Source organism: Callithrix jacchus, chromosome 7, assembly GCF_049354715.1.
Source record: "Callithrix jacchus isolate 240 chromosome 7, calJac240_pri, whole genome shotgun sequence".
Lineage (NCBI taxonomy): Eukaryota > Metazoa > Chordata > Mammalia > Primates > Cebidae > Callithrix > Callithrix jacchus.
Window position 1 is genome coordinate 131,756,257 of NC_133508.1, and position 17,807 is coordinate 131,774,063.

The 17,807-nt window shown below is 42.8% G+C and overlaps 2 protein-coding genes, 1 long non-coding RNA gene and 1 other non-coding gene across 49 annotated transcripts in view; 3 read left to right on the forward strand and 1 right to left on the reverse strand.

Annotated features, from left to right (window-relative positions):
- The window catches only part of BCAR3 (BCAR3 adaptor protein, NSP family member), a 314,925-nt gene extending 311,573 nt beyond the window's left edge, over positions 1-3,352 (reverse strand). For 14 of the 46 annotated variants that reach the window (XM_035252176.3, XM_035252174.3, XM_078332562.1 and 11 more), the window contains exons 1-2: positions 3,115-3,352; positions 1,737-1,880 (exon numbers count right to left, since the gene is read on the reverse strand). The gene's annotated coding sequence lies outside the window, so the exon portion shown is untranslated. The remainder of the gene's footprint in view (positions 1-1,736; positions 1,881-3,114) is intronic. The other 32 variants (XM_078332547.1, XM_078332530.1, XM_054236923.2 and 29 more) reach the window with 5 other exon arrangements.
- Positions 2,610-3,324, forward strand: LOC144577054 (uncharacterized). Its single transcript, XM_078332565.1, has one exon. The coding sequence runs from the start codon at positions 2,641-2,643 to the stop codon at positions 3,073-3,075; it is 435 nt and encodes a 144-aa protein (XP_078188691.1). The 5' UTR covers positions 2,610-2,640; the 3' UTR covers positions 3,076-3,324.
- Positions 3,353-3,697: 345 nt separating the features above from the next.
- TRNAR-UCU (transfer RNA arginine (anticodon UCU)) lies at positions 3,698-3,782 on the forward strand. Its single transcript is given in 2 exon segments — positions 3,698-3,734; positions 3,747-3,782. It is a non-coding gene; the product is annotated as a tRNA-Arg (tRNA).
- A 6,137-nt stretch (positions 3,783-9,919) lies between these two features.
- On the forward strand, positions 9,920-11,825 carry LOC128928326 (uncharacterized). The gene is made up of 2 exons (XR_008473207.2): positions 9,920-10,823; positions 11,664-11,825. It is a non-coding gene; the product is annotated as an uncharacterized LOC128928326 (long non-coding RNA).
- Positions 11,826-17,807: the final 5,982 nt, after the last annotated feature.

The window sequence follows — 17,807 nt, forward strand, 5'->3', positions numbered from 1 at the left end:
GCCTAACTGTATTGTCCCTAAATACTCACTGAATTGAATTAAACTGGTACTCCACAACCTTATCCCTCTGGAGTAAAGCAAAGCTAGTGACTGTACAGCAGAAGTACAGTCAATTTCTAGAGCTTCTGGGAAGGCTGAAATCACTAACCACACAGTAACTTAAAAATGATCCTGCTGTACCAACATTAAAGGTGTTACTGCAGTTCCAAAAGGTGTATAATGCATCTAAACTTTAAAACGCCAACATGCTGGGTGCGGTGGCTCACGCCTATAATCTCAGTACTTTGGGAGGCCAAAGCAGGCAGACCAAAAGGTCAGGAGTTCGAGACCAGCCCTGACAACATGGCGAAACCCTGTCTCTACTAACACAAAAATTATCCATGGCACATTCCTGTAATCCCAGTTACTTGGGAGGCTAAGGCAGGAGAATCGCTTGAACTAGGGAAGTGGAGGTTGCAGTGAGCCAAGATCTCGCCATTGTACTCCAGGCTGGCTGACAGAGCAAGACTCTGTCTCAAAAAATCAAAACAAAACAAAAACACCAACATGAAGCTGTGATTAATTTAGGGCTTTGCTCTCCAGCAAACTCAAACTGCAGATGTGCAGAAATTAACCCAATTGTAGGTGGTTATAAACCATGCTTTGACTCCCTCTGTTGGCAGAAAGGAAGAGGCTGCTTTTTCACTTTTGAGAATTCTTGGTTCAGGTTGTATAATGGCTGTTTACTGTACATAGAGCCTGAGAAAATTGAGTCAGATTAGAAAAGGGGAAGACAAAACCCACTGAATCTTTTTCCCCAGATGGCAACTAGATACTCTTTTTATTTTTCTTACATGGTAACATTGCTACTTATAAACTGCTTATTCACCACACACCTGACCATGTTTGGCTGTGACTTTCCCAGTCTTCCTCTTCCTTTTTTTTTTTTTGAGACAGGGTCTCACTCTGTCACCCAGGCTGGAGTGCAGTCGTGGGATCATAGCTCACTGTAACCTCAAGCTCCTGACCTCAAGTGATCCTCCCGCCTCAGCCTCCCAAAGGAGTCTTCTAATTGCAGAGCACAAAAACTTCAACCTTGATAGCTCACAGGAGGCTGCACTCAAGCCTGGTTTTCCCACACTCGCTGCTAACACTGTATCTCCAATATTTTCCATGATACAAGATTTATTTTGGTCTCATCTAGTAGAAGAAATAAAATATCTAAAATTATTCGTTTGATTCATTAAGTGGAATTAAACACATACACATCTTTCCTTAGTACATTGTTTCTTTCCCAATTACCCCTTTCCAGAATTTTTATGTATGAGTCTCAATTGTCACTTAATCACGTCAAGGACTCCTCATCATTTGAGATTTGGCTCCAACACCACCAGCAGAATTCCTCCGTATGGTTTTCCCACAGGCACACAGAGCATATCCTCTCCCATTGGGCTGTGAGCAACTCCTAGGACCAGTGGAGACTCAGAGATGCCACCAGTGCCTGGCCTATTTCAGAATTCAAAAAAGATTTGTTTAAATAAATACAATTTAAAACCATATTTCATTAAGGGCTAATTTTATGCATGTGGGAATTCCCCATGCATGCAATGCGAAGACATTTTATTTCATTAAAGGGGCATAACAATGTTTTATACACACACACACACACACACACACATCGTGCGATCTCAAGAAATTTTGTTTACATTACAGTAGAATTAAATAGGCCTGGCACCAAACAGCGTTCTGCCACTTACTGTTTGGAGAAGTGATTTACCATTAGCGTCCTTGCACGTTCTTGCGATGTGCCAAGAATGCAAGACCCTGATCACACTTTACTTGGGCCATTTCTCAGCGTTGTGTTTGCAGCGAGCAATCTTGAGGAATGAGATAATGTCTCCCTACGGAACAAAGAGCAGGTTTGCTTAGTGCTCACTATAGCATGGTGGGTTCCCCAAGCTCAGCATACCTCTTCTCTAATGCAACCATCTTGTGTGTAAGCATGCATCTGGGCCTGTGGGCTTTGTTCCTGTGAGAATTAGGGTCCAGGGAGCCAACATAAACATGGTGATGCTCTGGCTACTGCTTTTGCTGTAACAGTCTTTTATCTCTGACTCAGAAGTCTGGGGTGTTCTGTCAGCATTGATGAAACTCTGAAAGCTAACGTGTTAGTTTGCAAACATAACAAAATTTCAGCTTCTTCACGCTCATTAGGTGGGTGTCCCTACACGAGTTCTTTAACCTGTCTTAGCTGGTTTCCCTCCTTTATATTCTAAAGGAGACAGTACTGTGCACCCGCCTCATAGCTTAGTCTGGGGGTTAAGTTAAATATTTAAGACAGTAAAATCCCTACCACACTACTCCTCCCGGGAGTTCCCTTTCCTTTTTTGAACTCTGCCAGAGACTATTCTGCAGTGAGGCAGTGGGGTAGAGGTGGAGCACTGGGTGGGCTGCAGTTGGCGGGTTTGGTGCCGAAACAAGCTTTGGCCGAGCGGGAGAGCGCGCCCAGCGGCAGCCCTGCGAATCCTCCGTAGGCGGGGCCGAGACGGCGGAGAGCTAATTGGAACGGGGCTGGGCGTTAGGTTTCGCTGCGGCAGTTGCATAGCAACCTCGCGGTTTCTATTTAGCCCGTCTATTTCGAAGGGCTTCGTGGTCTTGCTGATGGGGATCACTGCTGACCCTGGACACCCGCGAGCCCCCACCCAGCCACTTCTCAGATTCGTGGCGACCGCACCCTTCCGGGCAGCGACACCAGGCCTTCTGCCTTCCCCGCCGCTCGCACCCCCGGGAAACCCCGCGGCCGCGCTCGGGAGCGCGCCCTCCGGCCGCATGAACCCGCACACGCATGCTCCCAGCGCTTCCACGCGTGCTGTCACCCTCCCAGATGCCGCCCACACAGCCGCGGGCCCCGGGCGCGCGGGCTTGGGATGGCTGCGCAGCGTCCTCGGAGGCAGGTGCTGGAGGCAAGACGAGCTCTCGGAGGATGCCGCGGAGCGGGGCGCGTCGCCCCCCTCAGTCCACCAGAGCCCGGATACCTCAGAAATTCGGCTCTGGGTCTGTGGGGAGCGAAATGCAACCCAAACCCCGTTTTTCTGATCCCCGCGCAAATAAACACGCACAAGCACGCACACAGACCTCGCCGCGGCAGGGCCTCGCCGCCGCAGGTCTAGGCGGCCCGGGCCGCGAGGGAAGAGCCCAGGCCCGAGAAGGGGTCGCCGCTTACGTCTCGTAGCCCGAGGGGCGGCCGCTCGGCCTCTGCCGCTCACCGGCGCGATGTAAGTGCTCGGCGTCACCGACCCGGCTTAACGGTGCAACGGCCGGCCTGGACCTGCAACTCTGGGGTCCCGGCCGGGCGGGAACGGCCGCCGGAGAGACCTGGTAGGCGGGGCGCTTGGGGCAGGAAGGGAGCCGGGGAGGGAAAAGCGCGACCGTGATTTGTACGGCTGGGCCCGGACCGGGCAGGAGACCGGTTGCGGCTGCCCTCACACTGACCAGCCGGGACGGCAGACTGCGGCCGCCCTTCGCTCAACTGGGTCGCCGACCTAGTTGAGGGGCGACCACTGCGGGGAGGTCGGGAGCCTGCGGCTCGTGTCTAAGGCGGATGGCAGTGCCCTGAGCGCGGCGGCGGGGTCTCGACACTAACTAGAAAGGCGATCGTAAGAGAGCGGGACCGTAGCCCCTGGCTTAACATGGCAGATGCGCCAAGGCTCCAACAGGTGGCTCCGTGGCGCAATGGATAGCGCATTGGACTTCTAGAGGCTGAAGGCATTCAAAGGTTCCGGGTTCGAGTCCCGGCGGAGTCGTAGCTTTTTTTTGCCCGTTCCCCTACAATTTATCTTCTGACCCAGTCATGTCTTTTTCTTTCTTTTTTTCTTTTTTGCTAAACAGCTTAATTCGTCTCTTATTCCCTGCTCTCGCAGTCACTGCAATTGCGGTCCTTTCCTCTTAAGCGGGTCGCAGGGTCCCGCGCCCCTCATCTCCCCTGGCCTCAGTGGCGCAAGGTCCGGCTCAGCCGACTTGGCGGTCGATCCAAGTCCTGACAAGAGCGGTGGCAGCGGCAAAGAAAAAGAAGCGACAAAAAAGCGAGGGGTCGCGGTTTTGGCCTAAAAGAGAGTGGAGGGGAGGTCCGAATCTCGGGTGACACCTCCGCGCCTTGAGCGGGGCTGTGGCTGCGAGGGAGGGACGAGAAAACGCGCCTACGTCCTGCGTGGACTGTGCCAGCTGACTGCCTCTCCAGTGGGAGGTTTCCAGATGAGCAGACACCCGAATCCCAGCGGGAGCCCGTTAAAAACGGGCTAGATTTCTGCTATCACTCTGGGACTCTAATTAGGTCAGTCTGAGGTGGGGCCCAGGAATCTGCATTTCTAAGGTCGCCCGCTCCCCTCCCCCATTATTTCAGTGCAAAGAGGTCCAAGGCCCACTGCCCATCAGCTCCTCAGGACAGGAATTTACTGTATCTCTTTTTCTGACACCTCTTAGCTTTGCACAAGCTTAGCAAATAAGGAATGAATGACACCTTAAAATTCATAAAATACAATGAAAGATAATTCACACAAAAGATGCAAAATCCAAAATTGTCAAAAAGAGTACAGGGAAAAGTAAACATCCTTGTTATTCCTATAGGCCAGCCTTGCCATTATGGCCTCTCCACAGGCCATTAGTGGTAATGGTTTCTTGGAAATATTTTCAGATTTATTTTATGATCATGTCAGCATTTTTAACATCTATTACAACATATTGTTATTGATATATGTGATATGCATTCTTTTAAAAACACAAATGATTGTATGCTATACTTGTTTCACTTAGGAATACACAGAGCTGCCTTGTTCCATTGTACATATGTACGGTAATGATTTAACAGTCCCAATAGCTGGACATTTAGATTTCCAGTATTTTCCTATTACAAACAATGCATCAATGAACATCCTCGTTCTTATATTATTGTACACAAGTACATCTGTCTGTAGGACAGATTCCTAGAAAGTTGAATTGCAGCTGGCACAGGGACTCATGCCTGTAATCCCAGCACTTTGGGAAGAGACCAAGGTGGGCGAATTACCTGAGGTCAGGAGTTCAAGACCAGCCTGGCCAACATGGCAAAACTCCATCTCTACTAAAAATACAAAAATTAGCCAAGCATGATGGCACACATCTGTAATCCCAGCTACTGGGGAGGCTGAGGCAGGAGAATCACTTGAGCCCGAGAGGTGGAGGCTTCAGTGAGTCAGTCGTGCCACTGCACTCCAGTATGGGCAACAGAACAAGACTCCATCTCAAAAAAAAAAGAAAGAAAGAAGAAAGTTGAATTGCTGGTTCAAAGGTTTGTGTATTCTTAATCTGTACATTAATAGATATTGGCAAATTGCTTCATAGAGATTGTATCCATTTTTCTCTCCCTACCAATGTGAGTGTCTGTTTCCACACAACCCACATGTTCTCAAAAGGTGGTTTCTAGCTGTGATTTTAATTCATGTACATATATTTTAAAATAAATTTTATTATTACTATATTTGAGACAGTCTTGTTCTGTTGCCCAGACGGGAGTGCAGTGGCACTATCACAGCTCACTGCACACTCAACTTCCTGGGCTCAAACAATACTCCCACCTCAGCCTCCCAAGTATTTGGAACTACAGGCACATGCTAATATACTCAGCTAACTTTTAAATTTTTTTGTAGAGATGGGGGTCACTCTATGTTGCCTAGGTTAGTCGTGAACTCCTGGACTCAAGTGATCCTTCCATCTTGTCCTCCCTAAGTGATGGGATGACAAGCGGGAGCTCCTACGCCTGGGCTGTGTCTTTTATTATGAATCAAGGTGATTATCTTTCCATACATAAAAGAATTTGTAATTTTTTTCCCGTAATTTATCTGTTCTTGAGTTGTGTTCATTTTTCTACGGCATCATGAAAAACAGCCCTTTGTGTTAAGTTACAGTTCCTCTTCAGTCTGTTATTTGACTCCGTTTGCAGTATTTTGTTTTTCTGCCTTACAAAAATTCATGTATTTGGATTTATCAATCTTTTATGGCTTCTAGGTTTGGGGTCATACTACACTCAGATTATTAAGTAATTTCTTTAATGGCTTTCCTTTTATGGTTTTATCTTTGCTTCATCTCGAATGTGTTTTTGTGTAAGGAGTGAAGTGGAAGTTTTGTCCCAAAATCACTTTTAATGAACACTCCTACACAGTGTAACTTGTGCCACATTTATAATTTCCTAAATTCCCATATGCATATGGGTTACTAGATTCTCTGCTCTATTCCATTGACCTTTCTGTCTTAATTTTGATTCACTAGAACTGTGCTGTTTTAGAGAGAGGAGAATTGAAATAATTAGATGTTGAGTCTTCCTGTGTAAGAGCAGCAAGAGGAAATAAAGAACAGCTATGCCTTTTCATTGTTCAGTAGTAATTATGTATGTTTATTACTATCATTGTATGTGCTCTTCTGGAGTTTGTATCTTGACTTTTTTTTTAACTTTATTCCCAGATAGTGTATCTTTTTTTTTTTTTTTTTGGAATTGTTTCCTCCACTATATTTTGTAACTGGTTATTATTTATATATAAGAAGGCTTTTGATATTTTAAATAATAATTTTATATCTCATTAAATTATCTTACTATTTAAAATAGTTTTTCAGTTCAAAATCACAATGAGATACCATTTCATACCCAGTAGGATGGCTATAATAAAAAAGACAGACAATACAAATGATGGTAAGGATTGGAACTCTCATACAGTACCAGTGGGGTTGTAAAACGTGTGGCTTCTTTGGAAAACCGTTTTGCAATTCCTCAAAAAATTAAATATTACAGTTACCATAGGACCTAGCAATTCCACTCCTAGGTATATCCCCAAGAAAACTAAAAAAATATCCACACAAAAATGTGTACAGGAATATCCATAGCAGCATTATTTTTGTTGTGGTGGTTGAGACAGGGTCTTGCTGTGTCACCAAGGCCGGAGTGCAGTGGAGTACAGTGGCATGGTCACAGCTCACTGCAGCCTCGACTCCCAAACTGAAGGGCTCCTTCTATCTAAGCCTCCCAAGTATCTGGGACTACAGCCATGCACCACCACGCCCAGCTAAGTTTTGTATTTTTTGTAGAGATGGAGTTTTGCTGTGTTGCCCCAGGCTGGTCTTGAACTGTTGGGCTCAAGTAATCCACTTGCCTCAGCCTCCCAAAGTGCTGGGATTACAGGTATGAACCACTGTGCCCGTCTAACATTGTTTTTAATAACCAGAAAGTAAAAACAATCCAAATGTCCATCAAATGATGATTGGATATACAAGATCTGTCATATCTATTTGATGAAATTTTATTCAGCAATAAAAAGGAATAAAGTAGTGAATCATGTTATAATACTAATAAGCCTTGAAATCATGCTAAATGAAAGAAGCCAGCCACAAAAGACCACATATTGTATGATTCCATGTATATGAAATGTCTGAAATAGGCAAATCCATAGAGACAGAAAGTAAATTAGTGGTTTCCAGGCATTGGGAGTGGGGAGAATGTGAAATGACTGACTGCTAATGGGTATGGGGTTTCTTTTTGGGATGATGAAAATGTTCTGGAAGTAGTGGTGATAGTTTCACAACTGTGAATATATAAAAATCCACTGAATTATACACTTTTCAAAGGGGCTGAATTTAAAAAAGGAAAAGTGGTTTTTCAGTTGACTAAGTTGTGTTATCTGGAAATAGCCTCCAATTGTAAGTTTACATTTTCCTTTCTAATTGTTATGTTTCATATCATCTTTATTGTCATAGCATCAGCGAGTACAGCATGTCCAGAAAACGTTAAATAATTTTTCATAATAATGGTGAGAGCAGACTTACTTCTTTGACTTGTTTCTGGTCATTATAGAAATGGAAATGCTTCTCCACTAAGCATGATGCTGGCTTTTGGGGTTGGTGTGGCATACGCACACGCATATTGTATCACATTTAGGAAATACCTATCCCTATTTGTCTATAATCTATGGGGATTTTTCTTTGATCTAATATTATGTGATATATTAACAGATATTCTAATATTTAACTCATCTTTCGTTCTTGAAATGATCCTATCTGGTTGTGATGTATACTTACTTTAATATTCTAACATTTTATAATTTTTGCATATTTAGAAAGATTGACTTTATCCTTTTTTTTTTATTGAGAAGGAGTCTTACTCTTTTGCCCAGGCTGGAGGGCAATGGCACGATCTCGGCTCACTGCAACCTCCGCCTCCCAGGTTCAAGTGATTCTCCTGCCTCAGCCTTTTGAGTAGCTAGGACTACAGGCATGTGTCACCGCAACCAGCTAATTTTTGTATTTTTAGTAGAGATGGGATTTCACCATCTTGGCCAGTCTGGTCTCGAACTCCTGACCTCGTGATCTACCTGCCTTGACTTCCCAAAGTCGTGAGTCTCTAGCAATGAATAGGAAACAGAGCATTGTTTGTAATGGCTCCCAAACTGGAAATAGCCTAGATGTTTGTCCATAATAGTCTGTTCAAAGAAAGTGTGGTAGAGGCATAGAATTAAATACAATGCAGACCTTTAAAAAACGAGAAAGATCCATATATACTGCTATGGAAGAATATCCAAGATTATATGAAAAAAGATATACAGATGAATATTTTAAATGAGATTCCATTTATGCTAAATAATGCCCATAGTAACAGTAATTATGTATGTTTATTAATATCATTGTATGTGCATAGATAATTTCTAGAAAGATATTCAGTTAACAGTTACTTTAGGGTAGCGGTAGATTGGGGGAGGCAGTTGTATTAAGGGAGGGAGCCTTCCTTTTACTACATATTGTATGTAATGTTTCAGGTTTTTTTCTTAATAAGCCCATCTTACCTTTTTTTTTTTTTTTTTTTTTTTTTTGAGACAGAGTCTTGTCCTGTCTCCCAGGCTGGAATGCAGTGGATGATCTCTGCTCACTGCAACCTCTGCCTCATGGGTTCAAGCGATTCTCATGCCTCAGCTTCCCAAGTAGCTAGGATTACAGGTGCCCACCTCCACACCCAGCTAGTTTTTATATTTTTATTCAATATGGGGTTTCACCATGTTGGTCAGGCTGGTCTCAAACTCTTGACCTCAAGATCTGCCCACCTCAGCCTCCCAAAGTACTGGGATTACAGGCATGAACCACCATGCCCAGCCCCCATCTTATCTTTATAATAAAAAGTTAATTTTTAAAAAGTTAAAGGTAAAGCAAGAAAAATAAATCTTAATGCTAAAGAGGAAGGAAAAAAGTATCTACCTGTTCCTGGATCACTTTCAGACAGGTAGCTCTAATACTGCTTATCCATTAAAGATTTCTCAAACTTTGTTTTTAAAAAACATTGATTGACACCTTATGCTCTACTATATGCTGGATCTCGGTGATTAATAAGCCCTTTAGGAGCCCAAACTGTTAAGCACATCTAGGAACTCCTCCTGATACTACTGGAAAAACATAAAAACTAAATACCTCTTTTCAAAGTCATTCCAGCAGGGATTATATCCTGTATGGCTTGCACACTGTGTTGAAGAGGGTGGACTTTAACCCTGAAGACAATGTGAAACCACTGAATAGTTTCTATTTGAGAAGCAGTAGGATTAGATGTGTGTTTTGTATCATCTCTCTGGCTGCAACATGGATCACATATTGGAATAACACAAAACCAGAGGCTGTAAGACCAGTCCAAGGCAGTTGGAGCTATCTAGGTAAGAAAAGGATTAGGGCTGGAACCAGGGAGGTGGTTTGGACAGAAAGGTAAGTATACAAACTGGAGATGTTTCAAGGGAGGCCAAATAGATGGGCCTTGATGAATTAGGGATGTAAAGGAGAGAGAGGGAGCAGTCAGAATGACTCCTATTTCTAATTAGGCAGATGGGTGGGTGCTGAAGTAGTCACTGAAACCACAAATAGGGAGAGAATTGGGTTTGGAGATGGGGGTGGAAATGAGTTCAGATTTGCAGATGTTGAGTTTGAGGTCTCTGTGGAACATCCTGGAGAAGATGTACACCTGACAGCTGGATATACAATCCCAAGCACATAGCAGCCTCTCAGTTAAGTATTTATAAAATGAAAGAATATCAGGAGAAGAATTATAGGAAGGGAGATGTATAGGGAGAGAGAAGGAAAAGAAGAGGTCTGCAGCTCAGGAGACAGATCTATGCTTGGGATTTAAATTTCATTATTCTACAGATGGCACTTGAAGCACTGGACATAGACGAGATCGTGCAGGGAGAGTGTAGGGCAAGAAAAGATGAGGGCTGAGGACAGAAACCCAGCACAGACATTTGAAGGACAGGCAAAGAAAAAGTCCTTCAAAGAGACCAGGAAAGGGTGTCCAGAGAGATAGAAGAGATGCAGGGAAAAGGTGTTTGCCCAAGAACCAATGGAGCAAGTTTCCTCTGGAGAAGGGAGTCAAGAGGAAAAGAGAAACACTTAACATTTTTTGAACACCTACTTTATGCCAGAAACTTTATTTAACCTTTACCATTTAATTATCCCCTAATTCTACGAAGTGTGCATTATTCCCATTTTACAGAGGAGAACGTTAAGATGCAAAGATGTCCTGGCAGTCAGGTGAAACGATTAGCCTAGGAATGGTAGAAAAATGGCTGTCCTTCTGAGGCAAGAGGGAAGGGGACAGAGATAAAAGCATGAAGGTAGAGAGGGGACAACTGAAGGTGTTCATGTTTGAAGACCTAGTTTCTTTGTGCTCTCTTTCACAGCTCTACCTCATACCTAGGACCCAAGGAAGGTACTGACAAAGCAGAAGCTGCCTTAAAGGATGAGACACTCCCACCTTGTTGTCGCCTGTGACCAATACAGATTCTACAAGACCAGAGGTCAGGAGGAGTTTCATACCAGTTTCCTCCTTATCTGGGGCCTTCTATATCCATCAGTTTATATTTTATAATCAATTCACCTTCAATACGTAACTTTTGAGTAGTAGTTTGTGCAGTGAACCATGCACAAAGGATATACAAACATGAGTGAGATAGAGTGCATTTTCTTAAGATGAACCTAGTGAGGGACAAGGAGAACAGACTGGTGGTTTTACTAATTAGGATTGGTTTCGGCTATGAGTGTGACAGGACACCCACAGTAATGGTGGACTTTATAAGATAAAAGCTTTTTCTCTCTCATGTAAAAATAGCAGCTACCAGGGTATAGCAGCTACTTAATCATGAGAGATCCAGGTTCCTTCTTTTTTTTTTTTTTGAGATGGAGTTTTGCTCTTGTTGTCCAGGCTGGAGTGCAATGGCACAATCTTGGTTCCCCACAACCTCCGCCTCCCGAGTTCAAGCAATTCTCCTGCCTCAGCCTTCCAACTAGCTAGGATTACAGGCATGCACCATCATGCCCAGTTAATTTTGTATTGTTAGTAGAGATGGGGTTTCTCCATATTGGTCAGGCTGGTCTCAAACTCCTGACCGCCGACAGTCTAGGATTACAGATGTGAGCCACCGCGCCTGGGCCTTATGCTTCCATTCTCAAAATGCAGCTTCCACTTCCTGCTCCAAGATGGCTGCTTCTGGTCAATACACCAGGAGCCATCAGGTCAATGTACTAGCTTGTGGAAAGGAGATGAAAGGACAGAGAAGGGCCCTACTCCAACCTCATCCAACTTTGAAGGACAGTTCTAAAAGTTATACATATCACTTCTTTCTACTCACACCCCACAGGAAGGTGGGAATTACAGCTTTTCGCCCAGGTGGCCACACTGTCAGCTAAAAATCAAGTGTCCTGTAACTACAGAAGAAAGAGGAAAAGTCCAGCAATTTCCGTGATGCTGAAAGAGGTGTGCAGACAGCTGTAGTACAAGACAAGAATAAAAGTGTGACAAAGAGATGCATGCTTACTAATTCTGTGACCACAGGTTAACCTGTGTCTGTTTCTCATTTATAAAGTGGGATAATAGCACCTACCTCATAGATTTACCAAATGCCTAAGTTATTACATACAAATGTTACATATGTACATACAAGCTTAGGTACAGAAGGGTAATGTAAAAATAAGTTTTATTGGCTCAAGCCTGTAATCCCAGCACTTTGGGAGGCCGAGGCAGGCGGATCACGAGGTCAAGAGATTAAGACCATCCTGGTCAACATGGTGAAACCCCATCTCTACTAAAAATACAAAAAAAAAATTAGCTGGGCATAATGGCGCATGCCTGTAGTCCCAGCTACTCGGGAGGAGAATTGCCTGAGGCAGGAGGCAGAGGTTGCGGTGAGCCAAGATCGCGCCATTGCACTCCAGCCTGGGTAACAAGAGCAAAAAACTCTGTCTCAAAATAAAAAAAAAATGTATTTTCAAGTCCTTAGACTAGCCCCTGACTCTTAATAAGTGCTATATAGACATTTGTCAAATAGAAATAAGTGGAGGAAAAATAAGCACAGGCTAATGGGAGTATATACATCAGTGGAGACAATCTGAAAAAGGTGTTCTGAAGCATGTGGACTATCAGTTCTGTGGTGGCTAGGATGACTGCCTTTCCTGTGCACCCCTAGCACCTAGTGTGGTGCCTGGCTCAAAGTATTGGTTGCTGAATAGGCTTCATGTCAGAACTATTTTGTTAGGTGAAATGGAGGCAGGAAAGATTTTAGGTGGAATTAACCATATGAACAAAGACATAAAGGGTGAACCTGTCATGGTACTTAATGTGCATGGAACTCAGTATATGTCGATTGAATGAATGCTCAGATTGAGTAGTTTGGTTTGGCTGAAATGTATCAGTTAGGTTCAGACAGAAAAGCACATCACTCTAGAGAATTTAATACAGGGAATTTTGTTCCACAGGGGACAGAAATGCTGAAAGTGTTGGCAACTCAGATACTGCAACAGTAGGAAGCCTGTCACCCCTAGTGCCAGAGGGACAATGGGAGATGGTGTTACCAGAACCTGGAAGCCCGAGTCATCTGGCTGGTGGGGGCTTGGACCATGGTGGGGCCGCAGACCAAACCAAGGCAGAGGAGAGAAATACCTGGTTTCTTTCCTTCTTTTGCCCGTAGATCTTTTGTCAGTGTCGTACTGGAAAGCCAGTTGGCAAGGGAATCTGGAAAATGTAGTTTCCTGAAATCCAGACACTCCAGAGCAGAGCAGAGAAAGGGCTATGAAAAGAGCTGAGAGAGAAATAGGCAAATAACTAGCACAAGTGAAGTTCAGGTCATGAGCAGGGAAGCAGGGAATGGTGGTGTGTCATTTTGTGGAGGGGCTTGAATGTCAGGTCTTGAATGTAGGGCTTTCTGTTTCATTGGGCAGAAGTGAGTTATAGAAGATAAAAAGCAGTATGGCCTCATTAAAACTGTTTAATGGGGAAGCTGGGGGAGAAAAGGGAAACAGTAGCTTCCCTTTGAATACTTGTTACTTGCTAGGCATGGTGCTAATTTTTATTTAATCATCTCAGAAAGATGATGTGCCTGTTTCTAGATATGTTAAATTTGAGATAACTTCCTAATAATACTTCATATGGGTAATTTGCAGTTAATCTGAAATGTGAGTCTACAACAGAGGGTGGGGGATAGTGATGTAAGGACAGAGACTCTGGGGTCTTCTGAAGAGGTGAGAGCAGAAGTTGAAGGAGAGGGAGGACAAGATACTCAAGTCAAACAGTATAGAAAAAGCAGATGAGGGCGGGCGTTAGGGAAACCAGTAAGTGGTGGCTAGAGTAAGAAAATAAAGAGCAGGTAAGAGAAGCAGAAAAGCTGATCTTGCAGAAGCAGAGAAGCTCAAGCTGCAAGAAGAGGGGAAGATCAGTAGTGTCAAATGACATTGCCTGGTTAGAAGTGATGAAGACTGAGGGAAAAAAACTGACTATAGCAGTAAGGAGGTAGGAAGGAACAGTTTCTCTATACTGGTGGGGCCATGAGGAGCTAAGGCAGTCTTCATCAGATGGCCGTGGCTAATTTAGTGAAGAAGTAAGTAGTTTGCTAAGGCTAGGCGTGAAAGTTGGGTTCTGGGAGAATGGAAGTGTCCGGTATCTCCTGTGTGCTTTTAGGGTATAGAGGCTGCACTAGCTGCACTGCTGTACCCAGTGCTTATATAATGCACAGGGCTCAATTATTTGTTAGCTGACTTGCAGGATGAATGAATTTGGCAGAAAGTATTTAAAGTTGAATAAATGGATTGTGGAGTAGCAGTGAAAACCCAGCGGAGGGTCAATCCTTTCCTGAATCTCAATAATATGACTGATAATAGTGTTTTCCTTGACTGAGATTGGTAGGTGAAGAGTAACAGAAACCACAAAAGACTATTAAGAATAAAGAGACTAGTGGGGCATACAGACTTTTTGAAATATTTGATGAATCAGGTCCAGATTTGTTAGGGAGAAAATGTATCTTCATGGGGATAGAGGATTCAGAGAATGAATGGCTGAAAGGCTTGAAATCATTTCACAATGTTTAGCGGATGAGACCCAGGCATCAGAATTTTGAAATCATCATAGGTAATTCCAAAGTGCAGCCAAGGCTAAATTGGAGAGAACTGAAGGGAAGGCTAACAGGATAATAGATTTGGGTAGTCTAAGAATCTTGACACTGATTCTCAAATGAGTCTAAGGCCATGATGGTGACTCATTAAAGTGAACTGGAAATGAGGGTAACTGGAATTGATAAAATTGAGCTTGAGGAATTATAGGGCCATCTTGATTTGAAGGTATATCTTGTATCTCCTCCTAGGAATTCTCTTTGCACAAACTTACGTAATCTTAGGTTTCCTAGTTCATTTTGACATGTCTCATTTCTTTGGTAGAGCACTGATCTGCTTATCATATTTAATTATAGGTCATGGTATTGACCCTACTTCTTGGAAGCATTTCTTCACTTTAAAAACTATGTGACAATTAGGAGAACTGCACTTTACATTTTAATTAGACAGATGCTTGGGGAATTGGTTAATTAGAAAGCCCATTTTGTTTTAACCCTTACTGAAAACTTTCAATAAAGATATTAATCTAACTAAATAGCAAGTACATATTCTATTAAGTAAATAACTGGATGTTTTTCAGTGGTTTGGGATCTACTGTGGGTAATTATTCTGAACGATAGTTGTCACTATCTGAAAGACTGAATACCTGGTACATATCTCAGAAATGTTAACTTTTTCCCCCATTATATTTTAACTTGCTGCTTCCAAGAATGGAATCATATTAATCTGTACCTGTTTCTAAGGACATTTTCCCAGTTTTCAGTAACAGGAATATTGATGTTTCTCTAGAGCAGCTGGTTTATCATACAGCAGAACACTGAACACAAAACTGACTGTGTTAGAACCTAGCCAGAGCCCACCTTTATCAATTGTAGTCTTAACAGCATCTACTTTGTTTTAAAAACATTTTGGGCCAGGCATGGTGGCTCACACCTGTAATCCCAGCACTTTGGGAGGCCGAGGCAGGTGGATCATCTGAGGTCAGGAGTTCAAGACCAGCTGGCCAACATGGTGAAACCCTGTTTCTACTAATAGAAAAATCAGCCAGGGGTGGTGGCAGGCAGCTGTAATCCCAACTACTCGGGAGTCAGGAGAATTGCTTGAACCCGGGAGGCGAAGGCTGCAGTGAGCTGAGAATGTGCCACTGCACTCCAGCCTGGGCGACAAAGCAACAGTCTCAAAAAAAGAGGCATTTTGGAGCCAGATGGTGTATAAATATAGCATTCTTTTAGAAACCTTTCCCAAGGCACGTAATCGTTAGATTCACCAGGGTTGAAATGAAGGAGAAAATACTAAGGGCAGCCAGAGAAAAAGGTCAGGTTACCCACAAAGGGAAGCCTGTCAGACTGACTCACAGCAGCTCTCTCAGCAAAAACCTTACAGGCCAGAAGAGATTGGGGGCCAATATTCAACATCCTTAAAGAACTTTCAACCCAGAATTTCATATCCAGCCAAACTGGGTGGTGGCAGGCAAACTGGATATGAAATTCATATCCTAAGCTTCATAAGCAAAGGAAAAATAAATTTTTTTGCGAACAAGCAAGTACTCAGAGATTTCATCACCACCAGGCCTGCTTTACAAGAGCTTCTGAAAGAAGGTAACATAGAAAGGAACAGCTAGTATCAGCCATTCCAAAAACATACCAAAAGGTAAAGAGCATCACCATAATGAAGAATTTACATAAAACTAATGGGCAAAACAGCCAGCCAGCATTAAAATGGCAGTATTAAACTCAACTATATCAATATCAATCCCAAATTTAAATGGACTAAATGCCTCAATAAAAGACACAGACAGGTAAATTGGATAAAAAGCCAAAACCCATTGGTATGCTGCATCCAGACCCATCTCATATGCAAGGATACACAAAGACTCAAAACAAAAAAAGGATGGAAGAAGATTTACCAACCAGAGAGGGGGAAAAAAAAAAAAAAAAAAAAAAGCAGGAATTGCAATTCTCGTCTCTGATAAAAATAGACATTAAAGCAACAAAGATCAAAAGTGACAAAGTAGGACATTACACAATGGTAAAAAGGATCAATGCAACAAGAAGAGCTAACGATCCTAAATACATACGTACCCAATACAGGGGCACCCAGATACATAAGGCAAGTTCTTAATGACTTAACAAAGAGACTTAGTCTCCCACATAATAATAGTGGGAGACTTTAACACTACATTGTCAATATTAGATCAACAAGACAGAAAATTAACAAGGATATCCAGGACTTGAACTCAGACCTGAAATAAGTAAACTTAATAAACATTTACAGAACTCTCCACCCCAAATCCACAAAACATACATTCTTATCAGTATCACATCACACCTACTCTAAAAGTGACTACATAATTGAAAGTAAATCACTCCTCAGCAATTGCATAGCACTACACAGGTTTAAATGAAATATTGGTTGGCTGCTTGTTTGCTATTTTCCTCCTTTATTCCTTCCTGTCTCCATTGTTAAGCACATTTATTGGCATAAAAGAGGTTTTTAATACCCATTTTTAGACTGCATTCTAGCCTGGGCATTAGAGCAAGATTCCTGTTTCTCTCTCCCTCTTTTATTTTTTTTCTTTCTCTTTTTCTTCCTTTTTCTCTTTAAAAAAAAAAAAAAGAAAGAAAGATTTTCCAGTGCATAGAGGTACTTGGAAAAACTTTTCCTTTCGTTGCATTTGTGGAAGTTAGTTTTCTGGCCTGTGGCCTTTAATTTTCTTAGCCAACCTAAGTACATCAGGATAGAGGTAGAGTTTCTGTAAAAGAAGAGACATTAAGAGTTCCTGAAATTTATATCGGGCATATGGATAGGCTTATATTCAAAACATCTTACTCAAAAAAAAAAAAAAGAAAAGAAAAAGAAATCTTTCAAGATCTTTCTCGGGTATCTTGAAGGTCTCTTTCACCAGCACACCTGACTGTGGCAGCCCTTTGTACTCTTTACACTTCTCTGGTATATCTTAAGCCTTCAAATAGTTCCAGTTGGCTGGGCATGACGGCTCACACCTGTAATCCCAGCACTTTGGGAGGCTGAGGCAGGTGGATCACTTGAGGTAAGGATGGCAAAACCCCATCTCTGCTAAAAATATAAAAATTAGTTGGGCACTGTGGCATGTCCAGTAGTCCCAGCTACTTGGGAAGCTGAGGCATGATAATCGCTTGAACTTGGGAGGCCAAGGTTGCAGTGAGCTGAGACGAAGCCACTGCACTCCAGCCTGGGTGATGGAGTGAGACTGTCTCAAAAAAAAAAAAAAAAAATTCCAGTAGGTGAACTGAGTTTAGTGACACAGGTCAAATTCAGTAAGACCTGTTTCTCAAAAGACTTGCTTATTAAAAAGTGAAACACAAAGTCATCCATTATTTAAATATCCAGATATTTGTAGAAGGCCAGAACCACTAAAGGAGACA